The 22,013-nt window shown below is 39.4% G+C and overlaps 1 protein-coding gene across 1 annotated transcript; it reads left to right on the forward strand.

The window, feature by feature from the left end:
* The first annotated feature begins 1,054 nt into the window (after window positions 1-1,054).
* Window positions 1,055-4,988, forward strand: msx2a (muscle segment homeobox 2a). The gene is made up of 2 exons (XM_036548250.1): window positions 1,055-1,481; window positions 3,301-4,988. The coding sequence occupies exons 1-2, from the start codon at window positions 1,142-1,144 to the stop codon at window positions 3,726-3,728; spliced, it is 768 nt and encodes a 255-aa protein (XP_036404143.1). The 5' UTR covers window positions 1,055-1,141; the 3' UTR covers window positions 3,729-4,988.
* Window positions 4,989-22,013: the final 17,025 nt, after the last annotated feature.

The raw sequence follows: 22,013 nt of genomic DNA on the forward strand, positions 1-22,013 counted from the left end.
TTTAATAGCGAATACCACTATTTTGCGCAATTCTGAAACTATAAGAGCTGCTTCTTTAGAATAGCGCTGGAATAAAATTCACAAAGTAAGAAAAAAACATGCAGGATGCACGATCTGTTTTAGATTAATGGGCAAGCAACTACAAACAATACAGTATATTATTATTATTATTATTATTATTATTATTATTATCGTCATCATCATTATCATTATCATTATTATTATTATTATTATTATTATTAGTAGTAGTAGTAGTAGTAGAAGTAGTAGTAATCCTTATAATAGTCAACAGCAGCAACATCATTCTGTATTTATTTGTTATTATGAATTACCACAGGTTCAAAGAACATCTTAATTGAAAACTATGTCGGTGCACCACTGGTACTGTTCTCTCTTGTTGAATCCACCAGTATTTGTTGAATCCACCAATATTTACTATAAGGGAACACCTTTTATGCAGTGTTACTCGCTTTATGCTACTACACCACTATCGAAGAATTGTCACCACCGATAGCAACGGTTGTAGACGCTCCATTTACGTACCGCAGATGGTTTGGTCAGCTGGTCACATACCTGACAACGTACAATTTGCGCATACAGATGTGCAAGTTTTTTGAAAAGGTGTTTATCTCACACGTGAACGTGTCTGAAAGTCTTCCCATGGCACTCCCAGCACATCCCTCACAAAGTTCCCTGATCCTTTAATACATTCGGGAAAAGTGAGTCTTTCAACTGCTTAGAAAGAAGTGGTTAATGTGAGCTTCCTCCTCACGTAATTAGCCGTAAATTATCCAAATGGGCCTTGTGTTTACACGGGATCACAGCCCTGGAGGTATCAGGAACCCGTCACAGTACGGGCTCCACGTGATTACTTCTAAATTTATTTTCCAAACCTCACTGAGGTCCCCGAAATTGAAATCCAATCAAATCCCTCAGAGTGCAATGCCAAGTTTTGGCGTTGCTGTGATTGGCTGAAAGTTTAACTACCTCCTTGAAGTTCTTCCTAGTTTCTTGACAGTCAAATTTAAGCTACTTTAGTCTTGGATCACAAAGAGGCAAGCGCCACTTCTTCGTGGGACTTGCCCAGGTTGATTTGGTCCTCTTATTTTTTTTTTAATTATTTGAGGGCAGTTGAACAGACATGTCTTCACCAACGAGTTCGAAAGATAGCCTTTCTTCCGACGAGGATGTTCGACCGCAAGCGATGGCAAAGGAGCGGAAAATTCAAGTGTCAAGTCTACCTTTTAGCGTGGAAGCTTTGATGTCGGACAGAAAGACGCACTGTGAATTTACAGGGAAAAACGAGGGACCTTTGCTAGGCACAGCTAGGACGCACAATTCCTTATCAATCTCCAGAGATTCGTATAGTCCAGATGGATTTCCAAAGCACTTTGTCCCCACGTCGCCCGTTAAATCAGAGGCATCAGAGCAGGACGACTGCGCACCTTGGGTAACAAGCCCAAGGTTCTCCCCGCCACCAAGTAAGTCCAATGTGAGAATTTCTGAATTTTAGATATCTCATTACCTTATAATCTGATAAAATAATAAAATAAATAAATCAAGCAATCAGTGTATAAGTAAATAAATATGACGCAGCTCTATGGGGATACTGTGGCATTTAGAGTTTAGAATAAGAAAACCTCAACTAAACCTTCTGTCAGCTCAGAAAAGACTAACGAGAACAAACGTACAGACGGCCATACGGGTGTTTATTTCGGTTATCACTGAAAGCAAAGTGGAAGTACACGGTATGAGACGATAACGTATTCAGTTTAGTTGCTAGAAAAAGTTCGTAAGCCCATGCGACAGGAGCACAAAGGTGTGAGTAATGACCAAAGGCGACACTTGTCTCTGTAGAGGAGCCGTCAGTTTAGAACGTGAACAACTCCTGTAATAACTGGAGAGGTAATTCACCTCAAGTAGCAGTTGTTTGTGGAAAAGCGTGCCTTGTTGAATTAATAACACACTCTACCATCTTCCAGTGAAAAACTTTCTTGTAATGTCGATCATGTGGAAGTTTTAATGACACTCATGCATTGAGTACATCTACAGGATAAATCTTAAACATGTTTCATGTACAGGATGTTTTATGGTATAATTTTGCCATTTATTTCATATATTCATATAGTGCCGCTGTAATATTGCTTTGAACCTGGGCCCAACAGCAAAATGTATCGTTATGTATCGTTATTATTTAATGACGTATTTCCCAGAAAGCTGTTGCACAAAATGCTTTTGTAACATTCAGCAGAAAACAAATGCAAATGCAATGGCATCGCAAATGTCAAATTTCAATTGATTTAAAAAATCCTTAAGAACACCTAGATTCAAGTCATGCTTTCTGTCAACGTGTGACTTTTCATTTAGTGTACTGTATTCGCAATTTAAATAACTAAATGACATATATCTTGTGCTTTAACCATGCATGCATTCCAATGTTTTTTTTTTAATTAAAGTTAATGGAACTTTTTCATAGTTTTTCATAGTAGGCTGCTTGTACGACCGAGGAGCGTTTTGTTTCGCCTTTATTTTATTACATTGTTTTATAAGCCTCTTGACATTGTTAACATATCAGTATACTACAGGGACACATGAAAATTCCCTGGCGCCTTAAAAAAGAAAGAAAAACAATCATGCATAGAGATGCTCGTTTCCTACAGATACTCCAGTTAATACGCTTCAATATTCAATAGCATTAAAGTATGCAGAGATGTTATTTGGTTAGTTTAAATATATTCAGAAAAGTATTGGAACTACTACAGGACAAGGGGGTCTTTTCATTGCTTTAGATTTACTTTTTAACTTGTGGTTTTTTGTGTTAGAAGAGAATAACATACTTAGAAAACAGCCTTCTTGCTAATGACACATTTATACAGGTGAGGCCCAATCCCAACAAGTACACTTTTTTCCTGGACAATGAGTGGTGACTTTTCACTTGATACACTGGCATATTTCAGAGGAATGTTGTTAGCAATATGATTTGTAAAGAATGATAGAGATTTTACAAGGGTGTTTTAAAAATCCAGGGTTTGAGTTTAATGGCCTTTTTGTAGTAATGGCAACACAAATGAAAATGTCACATTTTGATGTGCATGCTCTCTATTTTATGTATTGAAGCTGTGTATTCTGTGTATTGAAGAACATTCAGTATAAGGGATGCCTTTTCCTGGACATTCCATGCATGTCCTCGCAATCTTTATTACTACAGGGTCACAGCACACACCTTCATGGGGCCAGTCCGCTCTGTCTGCCGGACTTCACGGCACACTCTAATGCACCGCTTCCTTTGTGTGTCCACAGGGCAGCTGAGTCCCAGCACCTGCCCCCTGAGGAAGCACAAGACCAACCGCAAGCCCCGCACCCCGTTCACCACCTCACAGCTCCTCGCCCTGGAACGCAAGTTCAGGCAGAAGCAGTACCTGTCCATCGCTGAGAGGGCCGAGTTCTCCAGCTCCCTCAACCTGACCGAGACCCAGGTGAAGATCTGGTTCCAGAACCGGCGGGCGAAGGCCAAGAGGCTCCAGGAGGCCGAGCTGGAGAAGCTGAAGATGGCCGCCAAGCCCATGCTGCACCCGGGCTTCACGTTACCCTTCCCCCTGAGCTCCCCGCTCCAATCGGCTGCCTCGCTCTATGGACAGTCCTACTCCTTTCACAGGCCTGTGTTGCCCATCTCGCCCGTCGGACTATATGCCGCGCCTGTGGGGTACAGCATGTACCACCTGTCGTGAAGCGAACCTGTTTGAGAACGGGTGTCATGGACCCGCCGGTCTTCACAACATCTCCTTTACCCAAAGACAGTCCACATGTTGTCTGCATGATATAAATACAAAACACGCCAGGAGGACAGACACATCGCATTCCAGCAACAACATGTCCCGAACTGCGGTCTCTTTTGCGCATTACCAAACTCGTCATGTATTAAAGGTAACATGACTTTCCGAAGTCTATGTGTATTCTGAGGATGGATGATCAAGGTTTGTCACATGGAGGCCCTCTCTCTACATCTATTTATTTATGTCCATCAAATTTTTCCTATGGCAAATTTGTTTTTTCTTGCACTTTTACTCCAGGTAGTTACTGTAAATGATTTTGTCAGTTGAGTCCTTCTTTAACAGGAAATCTCTAAGCAGGTTTATCACAAAACTGTGTATCTCTGTTGCTGGAAAGTCTTATATTTCTGTGCCATGTGTAGCAGAGATGCGTGATTATACATAAAACGGAAGATGCAACTGCACACTCAAAACTGACCACAATATACTTCAAACCAGTTCGGAGTGTACTCTGTTTTCACTGTGGTTTTAAATGAGATAATAAGATTTATTGTTTAAGACTTTTAACAGCAATTAAGTTTGTCAGACTTTTAGCTAGACATAAGCAGATGATCCAACAAGAAGCAAGGCATTTTAGTGATGGTATCTGCTACATATCGTACTTTAAGGGAGAATTCAGTTCACCTACTTTGTGACACACTACACTTAACCCTGAGTGACGAATTTAAACAAGTTTTTTGAACATTTTTACAGAATATTTTAATCTTAATGACGGTGAAACTTGTAAAGAGTTGGTGCAAAGAGTTTACAAAATGTAATACTTAAATTTGTTACTCAAAGTACAAGACAAAGTGGCGTAACATTTAGATTGAATATTCTCCTCTGTTTTCAGTTAATTTCACAGTAACAGATTCGGTGTGGTTATTTCATATGCACACGTGCAAATGCATGTATTTTTTGTTTTTTTGCAGCCAATAGAAGTCAGCCCAGCACTTACTTGTAATGAGAAATCTAGCAACAATTTTATAACTCATCAGGTAAAACTGCTGTTGTTTTTTAACTGAATGATTTTTTTTCTCAAATTGAATGTTGGAAATGTAATGGGACGATTAAAGTTTTGTACTTATAGCATGCAGCGTAAACATGAGAACACATAGAGAAATATGTCAAATACATCAGATCATCAGATTTGTAGCCTGGGTTCCTTTGAAAGGACCAATTCTGTACAGTTTTATAAATATTATCAAAGATAATCTTCTTATGTTTCATATTTGATATTAAATTAAAATATGTTTCTAACCATATTATCCCTGTCATTATTTTCAATTTGATGTTTCACGTTTATTTTGAGTTTGATGAATAATAGCTGAATTCTAACTGCGAAATGGACACATAGAGTTGTTCTGACATGTGTACAGTTCTGTGTGTATTTGTAACTACAAAACACTCAAGAAGGCTGTAGCAATGCTCTGGGTAATAAGTAGCTGGTCTCACAGTACCAAAAACAAACCAAGGTAAGCAGCCTTGCCTGGCTGTTTTTTATACGTTTGGTACACACAACCAGGTATTTTCCCTGGGTTTTACTTTCGCATAATATGCCTCTAGATGTCTGTGAAGCAACAGTACAGAGTGAGGTGGTCCACACCACAATGCTTTTAGCTGTCCGTGTCCTCTAAACTGCGAGTACTGTTCTGATGAAAGCATTGCTGTAGAAGAGAACCACTCTCTACTTCATGCATGGATTTATAGCCCTCTGTGGCAAGGATGCCGCTTTAAATCATGGTAACTGCATTCCTGTGTTGTTTTCAATAAATGAGCCTGGACAAAAAGCAACAGACACTCACTGGCCCTGCCCACATGCAGTGCTTGGGCCACAATGGACCTTTTCTTTATACTCACAGAAATATGGAACAAAATTATGCACCAATCGGTGCAAAGCAAATTCCCGTGTTCTGCACAAGCAAATAAAAGCAAGCATGCTGTATGACGACAAAGGAATCAAACACTTTGCTTCACAGTCATCAACAAATACCATGTATCAGTTCTCAGCAAAAAAATATATATGTATACCGTAAAGATGGACAATTTTTTATGACATTGGAACAAAAGGTACTTTTTTCCAGAGGTTGTCTCAAGCAAAGGGCCTAAGAGGTATGCAGTCAGTTTTAAGTCTTCCTGGCAAGTTGCTCCTTCTGTGTTATACACAAAGTCAGTAAAGGTGAAAGCTTTTATGTGGCGATTGTTAAGGCTGTTTCGAGCTTCCCCCTGCCTTTGATGTAACGAGGAAATCATTCATAAGAGCCACTCTTTTATGAGCTTTCTTTTAATCAAAATAAGACTGTCTGACAAGCTTTCTGAGGCTTTAACCTATTAGTTTAATTAACAGCAGATTCCCAGGGATGTTTGAGAAAGTTGTGAACAGTTCCAGGTTTGCACGGTTGGACAATCGTGTGAGGACAAATTTCAGTGGTACAGTACTGAGTGTCTTTTGTCATTATTAGTCCCTTTTAAACTGTCTTTGTGTAAACTGCAAACATATATCAGCTTGTTACATGTTTCATGAGATACAAATTCCTGGGGTTGCTCCTGTGTGAAAGGCATTCAACATTGTGAAATACGCATTGTTGCGCAAAAAAGTTCTCCACCACATTGACTCTTTAAATTCAAACTGTATTTGGAATGTGCTTTGAGGGAATACAAAATTAAGTAAATTACTTGGTTGAAAATACCAAGCATGTAAAAAAATCAGCCTCAAAAGTGTTGTCGGCCCCAACTCCGCACTGTTTATTGGTTATTGACTTTGTTCGGAAAACTCATTTTGGAAAATTTATCTCAAGGTCAAATAACATGAACATGTTCAACTGAAAGACGAACCTCTTCAGTTTGTTTATCTATTGTGATTACTCTATTTACCCCTTAAATATGACACAACAATCAAGTCTAAATTTCATTATCATTATTATTGAAGAAAACGCAGTGGTAAAACTGACATACATTTCAAAATGTTGTAATACATCATATTTCTTTTTAATATTACACACATTTATTTTCATATTACATTCATTTAACTCACAGAATTGCCATAGCCAAACATGTGAAAATGGGCGTATTTGTAGTGTAAGGGAAATGTAATTTGAACCGTATGACAGTCTGAGAAAAAGCTCAGCTCTTCGAGGCCAGGTTCAAAAACATTCAAAGAGGTAATTACATAAAAATATCTCAAAGTCAAGTGTGACAAGAGTATAGGAGGGATAACAGACTTCTAAATGAAGAAACACAGATTGCAGCAGCAGATGACAGGATGTTACCTCAGCAAAATTTAATTTACAAACATTTACAAATATAACTGATAAACTTGTCCTCAAAATTCAATTGATGTTCATCAATTTATTATTGTTAGTTTTACCATTAGTGGTAGTGGTTGTTAGTAATATTACTACTACTAATAGTAATAATAATAACTTAAAAAAACTCCAGCTGTTTTCTATTGCGAAGGTCATGTTTAGATGAGTCACCTCATATATCTCTAAAATGAAATAAATCATTTTTAATCATTGGCTCTTTGTGTGGAGAGCCCCTGAGTGGCTCAGAGAGGAATATCATTATCTTATTGAGAGGCCAATTGCAGTGGCTCCAGAGAGACTGACGCTGGAGGGCACAGCGCTGCTTTAACAGGCTTCCTTTATTGGGCTTCTACTCTTGCAGACGCTCTTTTCTCTTTTTCCCCTCTCTTTTTCCTTCTAAAAGCCTCCCTTTATTTCTATCACGTTCGTGAGCGGTGCACGTACATGTGAACACACAGACACACGGCCACACCAACCTTTAATTAGCGCCATAGTATGAAATGCGTTCATTTTTTTCATCGCTGTTTAAAATTTTTGGAGGCACGGGGCCAGAGGAGCCTGTTGGCTGTGGGGTGTTTCTCGGCGCGGGGGAAGGCATTCCTGTCCGGACCCAAGTTTTCACGGGTGGGTGCACTAATGAATAGTGAGTCTGCCACATCCCTGGAGCTTTTTAATATAGAGAGCCTATGGGGCGGAAGCTTCGCTCCAGCTGGGGGTTTGTTGAGGATTTTATTGTTTTTAGCGGACCGATTGAAGTCCGCCTAGTAAAAGCGGCAACCACCATCAATGGAAAAATTAAAGCAAAGTACTCATGCGAGCAGAGATTAAAACCTGCAAATTTAATAAGTATGGCTGGCTGCAGGGCACGAGCTCTTCGCAAAAAGGCCAATGAAAATGCGTTGACCTGTGACCCTATGTACATTCTTAGGATTACAACTCAGACTACAACACTCGACAACATAGCATGATTCTAAGTGCATGTGTGTTATGAGGAGACAACAGCACAATATTTACACGGATACGGTGACATCAAAATCGTCTATGCACTCTGTGTCCATCTCCTTGATTTAAATCAATATTTCCTGTAGAGTGCTGCTTTGACCTGAAAGCTGTAACATTCAGCGTAACTGATGTGGTATGAATGTACTCAATTTTCTGTGGCTCTCAGCTGACAGGGAACAAGCGAACCTCTCTGCGTTTGTCCTTGTCTGACACTCCCTCTGGTGGTAGCGAGGGGGGATGACATGTCTTTGACAAGTTGGGTAAGGGCACTTCAGGTCAAGTGGAACACCGTCCCACAGCTGCTGCCATAACTCAGAATCCTGCTTTCTCTGTGCTTCTCTCTCCCTCTCTCACACACATACTCCCACGCTCACTCCCTTACAACAATAGCGCACACTCATACAACACAGAGACAGCAGCAACGGCACACTCTCATAGGGAAATTATCATTACCATCGCAAAAGAGGACAGGTTGCCCTGGAAACCAATATTTTCCATTCCAAGTGTAGTCTGCTAATGTGGTGTGCTGAAAAATCGACAGTCCTGGAGGCTTTTAAAGTGAAAGCTCTGTGCATCCCAAAACACCGAAGATGAGAATATGACGGAACAAAGAATTTTACTGTGAGCTACTTAAAAAATGTCTGCCTCAGATCCCAGTGCAGAGCAAAGCCATCAGATCAAATGGATCTGTATGTTATCCAGTTGGTTCAGCATCACAGTAGTAACACCAGCTTTGAGAGGCCGTTAGCTCTCAGTGGATTCCACTGTCTATTTTCCAAGTCGTTCATAATATCAACTTTTCATACAGGGGATAAGCCGGGGCAGTGATGTCCTTTTAGGAATTAGGTGCATTAGAGAGCAGCTAAATGAATAATTAAATGGATTAAACTGAATCGTAGCAGCTTATTTTAAAATCATACCTCCAACAGACATAAATAAGACATTTTGAACTCGGCATAGCAGTGTGATGTGGAAAGTCACATCATAAGACAAGCTGAATAAAGAGTGGTTATATGAATTTCCTGTCTCTTCTGGCTTTTGTGATTGCTTTCACATAAAAGGTATCCCATTGTGTTTAAACTCGCTATTACATTGTTTAATAAAATTACCCATGCTTTTCTTTTTGGATAAAAAAATATTTTTGAGCAGTTTTTTTAAAACTAGAGTTTGGAGGCCAACAAAGATTTTACATGGTATACCTAATGGCTTTAAGCTGTGGTCTAGTAACACAGTTTGCCACAAACGTGATGAAGGTGTGAAATATGATGAATGAGAAAATGACCTTGAAAGTTACTGATGTGAAAATGCATAAAGGGCATTACTTATGACAAGTACCTCGCACACATTTAGACAATATGGACAATTGCATGTAATCTCAGCAATTCCAACACAGTGTGTTCCTGGAAAACTAATTGTGAACCAAATTGACTAGAACTAGAACTATTTTCTCATGTTTTCCCACTTTGGAGGTGAACACGATGACAAAAAAATGTCTTATTATGAGGTTACAGTACATTACATTCATTTAACAGACACTCTTATCCAGAGCAACTTCCAGTACAATAGAAAAGAAGTGTATCCCTTCAAGGTTTGTTGATGAGAAACACACAGGGCCCTAAGTAAATACACATTCATATGCGCATGCAAGGAAAAAAAACGGGGAGGGAAAAAAAGTGTCCATAGTGAAGATTACATCTTTACATATCCTTCCAGTGTGCCAAGCGCAGGCTTGAGTCATAGGATGAGGCTTTACTGGTTAAAACCCAAGGGAATTCAGTTGATGTTTACATCCAGCCAGACTGATTAGTCTGACAAAGTAGTGTCCCCTTCCCACAAATATACAGTAGCATTGCTTTTGAAGGCCAAGATATCGCAATCCAGGCATTTTCCACTGGGAAGCTCAATCATATATGTTTACGGGGGACGGGAGAAATGGGGCTTGTAAAAATATGCATGCAGTGATTTCTGTAACCACCAACTGCTGAAGCTATTTGTGTTGGCCAAGATGTATGGGCCCACTCTGTAACAACTTCAGAATATAATTCTCACCAAACGTTAAAAAGCAAGCTTTATTTATTTAATTCAGATGCTATAATGAATCTTAAAACCACTCTATTTCCACCAAGGAGAGCTACAGTAGCAGGATTTGCTGAGGATTGCTTTAAATGCCATTTGTTTCTTTGCTGTGATGTGAGGCTGCCTGGAGTGGTAAGACACCATGTTTACAATCCCTGTGAGTGGTTTACAACTGCAGACGTGAGCCTCAATACAAACCCTTGGCAGAGTAACATGAGAAGGATTTATATTAGTGTGCCTATATTAGCAATACCAATTTTATATTTCTGTAACCAGTTCGCAATTGAGTAATCACTGGTTAAGGATGCCTTGTTGGCACACAGACTGTCTCCTTCATTGGCTGAAGAGGACAGCCTCCAGCCAGATACATTAGCATCGATTTTCCCACATTGAAATGAACTAGTATAGAGAGATATTTCCCGTGTCATAAAACCGAGTCCAATGAACAACATCTCTCTAGGGCACATAGCGGAGCAATGAGCTGGAAGGCAGTCTCTTTTTTTCCAAAGTACCCTAATGTGTGTGAAACAGTATAAAGGGACCAAGATGCAAATACATGTAAGCAGCATTGTAACAGACTCTAAAAGAGTGATTTTATCTCTTCTGTGTTTACATGACCCAGTATATAGCTATCAAGCTGTTAGAGGGCTTGAAATCCTGTGGATAAATGAGTATATGTTACACACTATATATTCTTTGTCAATGAAGCATTAAACAACACAGAAACACAAACACAAACATATCCCATGATGCTGTGTCATTGTCCCCATGTGCCTTTTGAATTGTCACTCCCCCCCGACAAAACCATCTCTCCTTTGGGCATTTCGAATTGGCTCAGCCACAGATAGCGTGGTTCCTGGTGGAAAAAAAAAAATCACATTGTGCCAGCTTGCGTGACCCATCCAACACCAAGACTCGAGCTGCCAGGGCAGTTTTGGCCTCACAGAAGAGGAAACCGGGACACACGCCATGCCAGTGGAACTTTACAGACCTTCACTGACAGAAATGTAAAATGTTTCAATCTTTTGGACATATTCTCAAATTAGTGACCACTCACTTTAATGGTGTGGATCATGCAGAGCTTAGTGGGACCCTAGTTTAACATGAGGTTATCTGATTTATTGTATTCATCAAACAAACATATTTTATTGATTACGTCGATGAACATCCTGATAACAAGCTGGTCATTTGTTAAGGATGAGGAGCAGTGTATTTAGGCTTCAGCAGTGAGGCAGTTTCAGTATAATTCCATCTTTTCACTTAAAGATCATGGGGTAAATCAATGTGATCAATAGAAATGACAGTAGCAGTAAAATCTACACACTCCAATCTTTGTATGGATTTTATGGCTTTTAAATAAGTGGGATTATGAAGAGGAACTGAAGAGTTTCGCTCTGAGGTGTAAAGAAGTGTGAAGAATGAGCCAGTTATCCTCTAGCAGGTGATGCGCTTAAAGCCAAACAAATGTGAAATTAAACACTTATCATCTGGAACGAAACTGCTGTCGGCTCTAACATCATAACAAAGCCTGCTTAAAAATATCTGAAAAGAGAAATTATCTTCCCAGTAATGTATTGAATGAGTTACAATGAACAAGGAAATCAAAATAAACTTTCATAAAAAGTAAAACACTTGATCTATGCTACTGATGGTATAATGGTCAGTATATATCATTACAATGTGCTGGCATTTTACTAGAGAAGAAAAAGATGGAGTCTAATATGATAGTTAAATTAAAATTATTATTTATATAAAATTAATTTCTAAAATGATTGTGAAGCCTTTTTTCAATTCAGAGACATTGTATCTAAATAAAGAGTACTGAAAAAAAGTACTGAAAAACATGGAGGACTAATGTCAGCCTACCGCTGTGTGGAATAGCATGGATGCTTTTCAGTCCTTTTTATCAAGGTTTTGTCACAATAAAAAAAAGTTTCATTGCTTTAATGACCATAATCCACCTAGTTTTCATGCAGTATGAAGTTAAGAACATGTTTACATTTAAATGGTATTTAAAGCCTTCCGTTCACAAGACAAACTGGCTGAATTATCACTGATTTTGGACTAACTTGTGAGATTCAAAAGCCAACTGACATTTTGGCTTTTGTTTTTGCAACCCCCCCCCCCCCACCCCACACACACACACACACCCAAAAAAAATAAATAAATGAATAACATTCCAACTTAAAAACAAGCAAGATATAGCTGTTCATAAGCAGAAATAGGCTTTACTATTTATTTTGCCCTATAACATCATAGCTTTGGTGGTTTTTGCAGACATGTGATGTCACATTGATTTAGGATTTTGAAATCAGATTGGCAACCCCGGTATCCACCCAATATCCACTCAAATGAATGGGACAAGAGCTCTGTTAAGATTTTTAAGGTTTTTAACTGTTTGAAATTTAACCCAGAATCAGTTACCAGGGGTCAAAAACACCAGCACCAAGCTGTAACTTTATATTGTTGGAGGAGGAATGACATATACAAATGAATGAGTTCAGGTTGCATAAAAATGTCAAACCATCATGACGTAAAAACATCACAATGTATATACTATGACACACATCCAGTGACTTCCTCTCAGGAAGGGTTACATTTCAGTCCCACCCACACTTGTAAAACTCGCCTGTTTTATTTTCTAAAGGTATATAATGTCATGTTTCATCCTCTCTTTCTCTCTGTCCCTTCCTCAAGCTCCTCTTAGACAGCCTGATGGTCTTTGGGCTTCTAACCATTCAGCCTTATTAATTTGCCATCCCTCTAGAATTCCTTGCTATGTTATGACTCGATGAGATATCATTCATGGGTGGCTACAACCCACATCCACCACAGCCAGGCTGCAATCCATTTGCAGGCAGCTGTATTTTCACCCTCAACTTATCCAAGGACCCAAAGCCAAATAGGAGTGAACAGTATGCCTACATGCATGCTTATTGTCATGTATACCATCAGCTAAACACATTAAAAGTGAAATGTAACCCCTAAGTGAGATATCATTGGCTTTTTTGCTAAGCAGTCAAATGCAAAGGAGCTTTCCATTTTCTATTTCCCAGTTGAAATAAACCACTGACTTCTATTTTCGGTCCCACATTATGGAGTAAATGCACAGATGTTAGGGTCACTTAATGCAAAAATGTCAAGCTGGGTTATTGGTTGTGCTAATTAAGCCAGAAGTTGAATTTGACAGCTAGGGTTTAAGACAAAAGGAGCTCACCATGAATGTAGTACCACATGGAAGCACAGGAATATAGCCATGCTGGAGAGTAACTCACTAGTAAAGCCCACCAGGAATCATCTGCTTCTTGTAGCACTCCACATTGCATGGCTTTTCCTGATTTATTTTAATGTGTACTGCGTCATATTTATATTTACAGGCAAAATGTAACTTGAACTAATGCTATTTTTTTTGGAGATTCTTTCATCATCTTAAGCAGAGGGATTCACTTAAATTGTCATGACCTTGGATTTCATGATCAAAGCATTCCCCCTTCAAAGGACTAGACTCACCGAACCACATTCTTAACCACAATGTTCAGCAGCTATACAGTGTTCACTGTGGGTATTAGAGTATTATCTTGTGAAATCAGCATAGTGGAATAATGCAGCTAATTTCACAACCCAAGTGTTCCTGTTTTGGCCATTTAAATATCAAATAAGTTTTCCTTCTAAAAATTCATAGGAGTTATGACAGATACCATCAAAGGGCAACACTCCCGTGGAACAATGACAGTACTATGTAACAAATTAAATCTTTCAGCTGGTGATCATACCAAAGTATCCATGTCTGGTTAAACACACTGGTAATAAAAGTTGGCAAACCTTATTAATTGCATCTATGTGTTATGTTTAAACTGATTTAGAAACAATTTGTTTCTAATTTTGGACAAGTTGGAATATTGTCCTCTTATGACCGCAACAAGGCACTGAATTCGAGACCCTGTAAAACAGTCACATTTAGTTCTGAAAAGAACAAGACAGGGCATTGAAAATTAACAACTGCAATGCAATAGACTGCTGTGTACAAGCTACAGAAATGTAATCAAAAAGAAGTTCCTCTAAGGCAGTAGTTCTTGATTCTCCTACTTTGACCTACAGACCACCAGTCATTCATAAACTCCATTCAAGGCTTCCATGGAATTCAGGATTGTGTGTGTGTGTGTGTATGTGTGTGTGTGTGTGTGTGGACTGCACAGTGGCCTCTCTGTTGAGTCAAATATAACGTACAATTGGCAAGTCCTAATTGGGTAGAAAAAATGGGGTAAAGTAATAAATGAAGAAAATCAATTAAATGTTTTTTATGTTGATAATTTGAATATCACCCAATCCCTGCTGGATAAACAGTGGCATTCTTTGTTTGCCAACAAGGTAGTCACATAGTCACATAAAAGCCAACACGCCATTGATGATGGGACCTTACACATTGTTATCATCAGCTGATCACAATCAGCTGTTATGAATTCCATCTACCACACAATATTCACGTGCTGTCGTAATTAAAAACAGAATCTTCAGAATCCTTAAACACATTGTTTTCAATATATTATGTATCTCTATAATGTATCTATTTTAATCACTCATGGCTTCCAAGCAGTAAATGCTCCTAAAACCCAACCATCACCTGCCAAGCAATAATCATGAACAGTATTCACTTTTCACTTGCACTATTGAACTTAAATTATTCCCTCTGGAAGATGTACTCTGTCCAGTGCTTTGTGACAATGCAATTGTTAAAACACACTTAAACACTTTATGACAAGTCCATTCATTGATTGACAACTTTTTTCATTGAGTGTTTCCCTGAAAAAAAATGTGTTCCCTTTATTACTGAATAAATACTTCTGTAATATTACTCTTAAGCTTTTTCAGACTTTTTGCCTGAACCTGTATGCTGGAAGAAACATTTAATTGTATCACTTGGTGGAACACATGAGGCATGAAAATTTACCAGACAACAGAAACAGTCTGAGGGCTTGGTTTGGGGAAAGAGACTTAATCATGTCTGACCCAATGTTTTATGAGTGTGATAAAATCAGCGTTTTGGTAAGCCTCCCGTCATTTTTCATGCTAGGCAATGCACAGCACTGTTAATGTTAATGGAACATTAACAATGATTGTGTGGTACAGTGGTGTCAGTGTTGTCGGCCCTCACAACCTTGACTTCTGAACTGCAGTGGGATTGTGGGAAAGGGTCTACTGAAGAGAACGTCAGACATCACACTAGCCCTTCCAATAACTCATTGAAAACATGTGGGGAGGGTTTTTGCCCAAAAGCTCTGACAGTCACATTCCCTCATTGACTTCCAATTGAAAAAAGGGATTACAAAAGGTGCAACACTGATCAATGCCTCATTTATTACTGAGGAAATATAGTAGTATTACAGCCACATCAAGGTAAAAGAAGTCATGACTCTTGTTTTATTTTTGTAATGATTAGATAAATCCCGGTTGCCAGCAAGCATGACATTTGATGGACTGTGACTCTGTATATTAGCGCTACAATGGGTAATTAGGTTTTTGGCTTTATTGAGTAGTTTGATCAGGCGTCTGTTATACGCAGTGAAGGGGGGGAAACAAGAGAGCCTGACTCACTTCTTGTGCTAAGAATGGAGCTGCCCTTAATTCTTTTTAAATTGAGCTGAGGTAAGGAAGGTATTAAGGAATTGTGCTAAGAGCCTGCGGAAACTCTGGAAATAAATAGCTCACTTTGAAATCGGGCTTTACCTACCTCGGTTTTATTTTCATGCTTGTGGTCTCATAAGAAGTTAATTAAACTGTGTCATTACAGGACGCTCCGTAGCATATTAGCCGCTCACTGAGGTATTTAGCTTCCTAATCTTCCTACGTACTTAAACAGAAGAATGTGATTACCTAAAGCTTTTCAAAAGCAGCAGAAAAACATCCCTTACAGCAAATATGTTATTGAATAGTTGCAGAAATATGCTTGCCAGTTCTTAAAAATAGGTGGTTATGAAACAGGTGATTGCACACTATTAATATGTTGTCAACAAAATGCTTATATACTGAGCTTTTATTGCAGAAATAGTAATATGTATAATCAATGTGAAATATCCTTGTTCATAGATTAGAGTCCTTATATAAAATTCCACCAGGGCGTAAAAGAATGTACCTATTTTCTCACTTCAATCAGTTACTTGACCTATTACAACACGGAAGCCTAGAATGATTTAATATTCGTACTGCAGTTCTGTGGATTGGAAGCCATTTCATAAAAGGTGAGCAACGCTCATTGTGGCCTGTGCATAAAACTGTGGTGTCTAGCTGTCAAATGCATTATTGTCTGTCAGTTTAAAAATGAGTGAAGCATAAAAATATTTCCCTGGTCTTACCACAAGCAGCAGGCAGGATGCCAGTGTGGGAACAAAACAAAATATCACTGTTTCAAACAATAATATTGACTAAGAAAATTTTAAAGTTGACTATCAATGAGTGTCTGTCAAGAGTGTCTGTCTCACAACACCGGTAGTGCAAATCGCTCTGTGATGGAACAGGTGTCTGTGCACAGCAGCATGATCAATATGTGCTTATGTATAATCATTTTCACGTCCTTCATAATTGTTTTTACTTTATTTATAGTAATGTAGTTGTAAAATTAGTCATAAAATTTCCTTTTAAAATATACAATCAATAGCATGAGACATTCTTATGTGCTACATATAATGTCATTGTTCTTCAGTCTTCTTCTGCTGAAGACCAAAGAGGGCCATGTGTTACATTTTAATGGTAATGCTCTGGTAATGTTCTGTTGCCTCATGTACAGTGGGTCCGCCCTTGGCTTTTAGCAGGCTCCTACTGTGAATGGGACAGGACAGTCTCGGACTGCTCTCATGAGTCCTAACCTTACTGCTCACCTCCTTTTGTGTGATGCCACAGTTGACATTTGCTGAGGTTGCATAGTGTCGCACTGCCCCACTATATACTGCACACAAATTGTCATGTCTATTCCAATCACTACCCTCTCTACCTCCCTTTCCCTTTCTCTCTCTCTCTCTGCCCCACTCTCTGCTTCTCCTGCTATGTGAGCAACAAGTGCTCCAGCACTGCCCCCCTGCTGGGCATTTATCTGCCTCAGTGGATGCGATGCCTGGACCATCGCTGCGGTATAAAACCCATGATGTTCTTGGCTGCTGTTAGATGGCCTGCCCAAGCCCAGCATCCCATCCCCTGTCCGCTACACTGCCCCTAGACTCAAACTGATGCAATGAACTGATTCCACTTTTATTATTTCTGCTGTTTTTCCAGGAGTCTCTCGACTGCACTTTTCCCTGGGTCAGGGAGTATTTTTTTTTTTCCATTGGCCCTCAGTTTTCTAGTTTTTCAGTTCCCTCTGGAAAACACAGTGTGCTTTTTGTTAAGTGCTTTGTGACAATATCCATTGTAAAAATGTGCTTATAACAAATATTTGATGCTTGACTGATTTTTATTCATCACTTTAATAACATGCAGATGAAAAAATAAGGATGTTTGGGTCAATGTTATCTTTGACAGCAAATGCCTAAATAGATGGGAAAAGTATGTGCTTGTATGATAGACAAAAATATCCTTGTTTCTGCCTGGTTTAAGATGCATATACTCCATTCTGTTTAATGCACCTTGTATGAAAGTGTGTCTCTGCATCTTGAATATTGAGCATAAAGGCTAAATTTTTTTTGATCATTGGCTTGGCATGGACTGTATTGAAGAGAACATATATCCATGCCATGCTGTGGTCATGGCAAACCTCTCTAGCCAACATACCACAAACTCCAATTATGTTTCATTTCTGCTCACAAATATAATTTTTCTCATTATTACTTTTTGGCTTTAGTTTTTGAACCGTGAAATTAATTTTTGATTTTACATGGCGTGAACCTTTAAATCTAAATAACAGCAATTGCCTTATTCAAGCCATAACTGTTGTTTTAGTCCTGCATGGCTGAACACCCTGAGAGGATCAAAAGCCACCCAAGACAAGCGATTTTCAGGATAGTTTAGTTCATAATGGAGCTGGTAATGGCTTAGAGTAATGAGGCTTGAGTTCAGCCAAAGTTGGCTGAGTTGCTGTAATTGTGACCTAACCAGTGCAGAAAGTAAACAAACACTCCCCAATTTAAAGTCGCCTTTTCCTTTTTTTTTAAGTTTGCACAGTTTCACGAGTGAAATTTTATGAAGTTTTGTATGCTGAAATATGAAACTGTAAGCATCAGTCAGGATCTTGAAGGGTGACATTGATGGTTTGTGATTTATTTAGTGGAAAATCCCTTGGACACAGGACAAGATTAAAGCAGGTATTAAGACTCCTTCACTGCAGCAAACCAAAAAAATCCATTGCCTCTAGTATTATCATGAAGTGTGGACTTTATTGAAAATATTTTGCGTCAGGAGAGGAGTGCTCTCTCTGAAAGTCACATGAAGTGTGTGTGTGTGTGTGTGTGTGTGTGCGTGTGTGTGTGTGTGTGTGCATGTGTGTGTTTGAGGGGGACTGCGTGTAAAAGCTGAACAGACAAAATCATGAACTATTAACATGAACAGGAATTGGCTGACCCTGAATGGACCTTATGCTTCACATCGCAAGTTCCAAGTTCCACCTCAAAGCAACAACAACACCGCTTAATTGGCCTTATCCTCCGTTTTTACTGCAGTATGGCAAAATTGCTTTTCTGCACTTTATGGAAAAAATGATGAAAAACATGAACTCATTATGTGATTTGTTTCACCTTCTACTACTCAGCAGGAAGGTAATTAAATCTACTGTGAAGTACACTGGCAGCTCCTCCATTCTTCACAACCTTGTTGCAATTAGCAGATATTTCACAGTCCATTTAGTTCACATAATTTCTTTGCTGAAATGAAGCCGGAGCATTAGCATGATAAGGAGTGCTGAGATGGTCAGAGATTGTTGTGAAAAGGCTGTGGGCACTGGACAGGAGTTCCCGTCTGTCAGCCCTGCGAGTGTGAATGTGTGGACACAGCTTCTTTTTCAGTCAAACTGCAATGCCTTTTATGTCTAAATGTGTGACTGCAGAGGCCTTGTCAGACTTAATTGTCTTACACGGCATCTTACACAACTGTGTCTGTCCAGCAAGCAGTCACTGCATTTGTCCAAAGCTTGGAGGAAAAAAGAAAACGTCTTGCATCAGAACTTTTTTATTTAACATACTTGTTGTTGACTGAGCGAATATGCATTACACGTGCATTAAAATGTATATATAGCTCTTCCAAGCCAGGAATACAATAAAAAAGCTAACAGTAAGTCTGAACCACATAACTGCATATTGATACATACAGTAGCTCAAAATGTGTGGATTCTTCAGACACAAGTGCCCACCTCAGTTGACCACCATTAATTTCAGACCACACCTTTTCCGGTGTACTGGATTTCGAGCCCTTATTAACATAAAGCTGACCCTTGTTAGCACACTACTGATCTTTATGCAGATAATGCTAATTGAACACACGCATTTTTATTGAATTTTGTGACAGCTTTGATTGAACCACAGCCTTAATGTTTCTGTTATTCTTAGGTCAAGTAAACTGTACCTTTTTGAAAATGAACGAATTAAGTAATTTGTTGGTGCTGAAATGGTGGTGGACTTGATTGATTCACACTGCCAATTGAAGGCAATGCAGGGCAATTCAACAGCATTTTACCTCAGCTCCTTGATGATGATGTCAAGTCAAGCTGTAAACCTGACCAGTAGAGGGCAGAGTTTAAACATCTTTTAAACATGAGGACTTTGGAGTAGTGTTGGTGCTGTTGTACTGCTGCTAATTTTGCAAGGTAGTAGGTTATCCTGCTTATATAGTTTACACCTCAGAACAGTATAATGTGTACAAAGGAAGTAAGAGGAAAAATTCAAGCTGTATTTGGCAGTCACTGACAACAGAACACACTCTTGTTGAATCCCCCTATCTGGTCTGACTTTCATTCTGAATATAAATATAGTTTAAAAAGTGAATGTCGCAGTGGGCCACTGTTATTGAAATTAACATGTTACGTTTCTGCTACGCTGGGTTCAGAGGCACACATCGTAACAAACATTTCCAAATCTTACTTGTGATGAACATTCCTTATGTGCCACATAGGTGGCGCTCTTGTACAGCGAACCACAGACTGTCACTCACCTGGAAAAAGTGTACATCATGAGACAAATTGTCTGTATTTCAGTCAGATGCAGCCTGACTGCATTTCAGAGAGTAAAATGAGGATATCTTTACACTGCATGTGCTGGAGATGCAACAAACACATCCTGGTTAAACAGCTGCAAAAGTGCTTCACAACGAGATGGATTAGAACATAAAGCTCACAGCACAAATGGGCACACAGCCTTGTTTGAGAAGGAAGTAGAAGCAAAGGATGCTGGGAGATGGAGGTGGACCATATAATTTAGTAGGAGCACACTGCACAACTGATTGACAAAAGCTGCAATGGCTTTGATGGGGAGTAGAAAAAATAACTGGTACAGGAGCTTGGGTGAGGAGGAGAGGCCGGCTGAAATCCACCTGTCGATGCAGCCAGAGTCTGGGTCATGACACCACCAACAGAGCGTGCTCTGACCGCTCGTGTGTCCTCTAAAAAAAGTTCTGACGCAAAACATGTTTTTCTTTCCTTCCTTTTTTCCCTCCAAGCTTTGGAGCAATGCAGTGACTGCTTGCTGGAAAGCACTGATTGAATTTTGCATGACACTGAACACTGACTGAATGCTCTCCTTTCTGAGCCCTAACTGAACCCCCCCCCCCCCCCCCCCCCCCAGCTCCTTCCCAAAAACAGTGGCTTTGATTAGTCTGAGTGGGAGGAATTTATATTTATCTGCTGGCAAATGCATTATTTGCTTTGGGAGCATTTGCTGTGTTATAGAATACAAACTGATGTGTTATTATCAGTTTGTTTCTGGTATTATTTGCTCATAATCTTTAGTGTGTTCCAAGTTGATAGAGCAGACGCCTTTTTCACTAGGAATGTGCTGGGAGTAAGAACGTAGTTTAAAAACCACACAATCAAAGCTGTATTGCAATCTGTATGGCTCTCAGGGTTTGGGTGTGTTCTGATTCAATGTGATGAATCCGTTTGACCTATGAGCACAGTATGCCACTGGACAGTTACGTGAGTCAATCACCGTTCAGTAGGAAGTGGTCATAAATTGTTTGTCTTAAGAGTAAACCCATAGCCTTCCAGTGCCCAGAGTCACGACAAGCACTCTAAACATACAGTAAGCCAGCTGTGCAAAATAATAACAGCAGGGAAAAACTGAAAGCAACCTACTGTTTTTGCATTGTTGGACATAGATTCTGACATTCCTCTTTTTCGGAGCTTGGACAGAGAGCTAACTTTTCCCAAAACGAATGAACAAAAAACATTGTTTTCATATTATAAATAGCGATTATTTAGTTCTGACTTGCCACTTGTAACTATGGGTCGCTAGCATCAGTTTCTAGAAGGCAGATATCACAATGACTTGGCTGCTGGTGCCTGGATTCAGCTCAGGTGAGGAGGGAATACGGAATTCATTTGATTCCATACAAAAGAACTTGAAAGCCTGGTATTTTCAACTGAAAGGGTTGACGTAAAAAAAAAAAAATTCTAATCAGACAAATTTTTCGCGTTATAAGATTATTGGAAAGGGGTTAGGGGCAGGGACATGGGAGCTGGACAGACTGCATAACGAAGGTGGAGCGGACCGACTGTTAGCTCTCCTCATTTCCTCAGTCGAGTCTAGTCAACTAGTGGGGTATGTCTCTTTCTCCGCCTGTACAATTTTAATGAATCAAGCTGTCGTGTTCTATCACCATGCTCACCAGAACATGTGTTCGGCACTCTCGA

This window comes from Megalops cyprinoides, chromosome 16 (assembly GCF_013368585.1).
Source record: "Megalops cyprinoides isolate fMegCyp1 chromosome 16, fMegCyp1.pri, whole genome shotgun sequence".
In the NCBI taxonomy this organism is placed as follows: Eukaryota; Metazoa; Chordata; class Actinopteri; order Elopiformes; family Megalopidae; genus Megalops; species Megalops cyprinoides.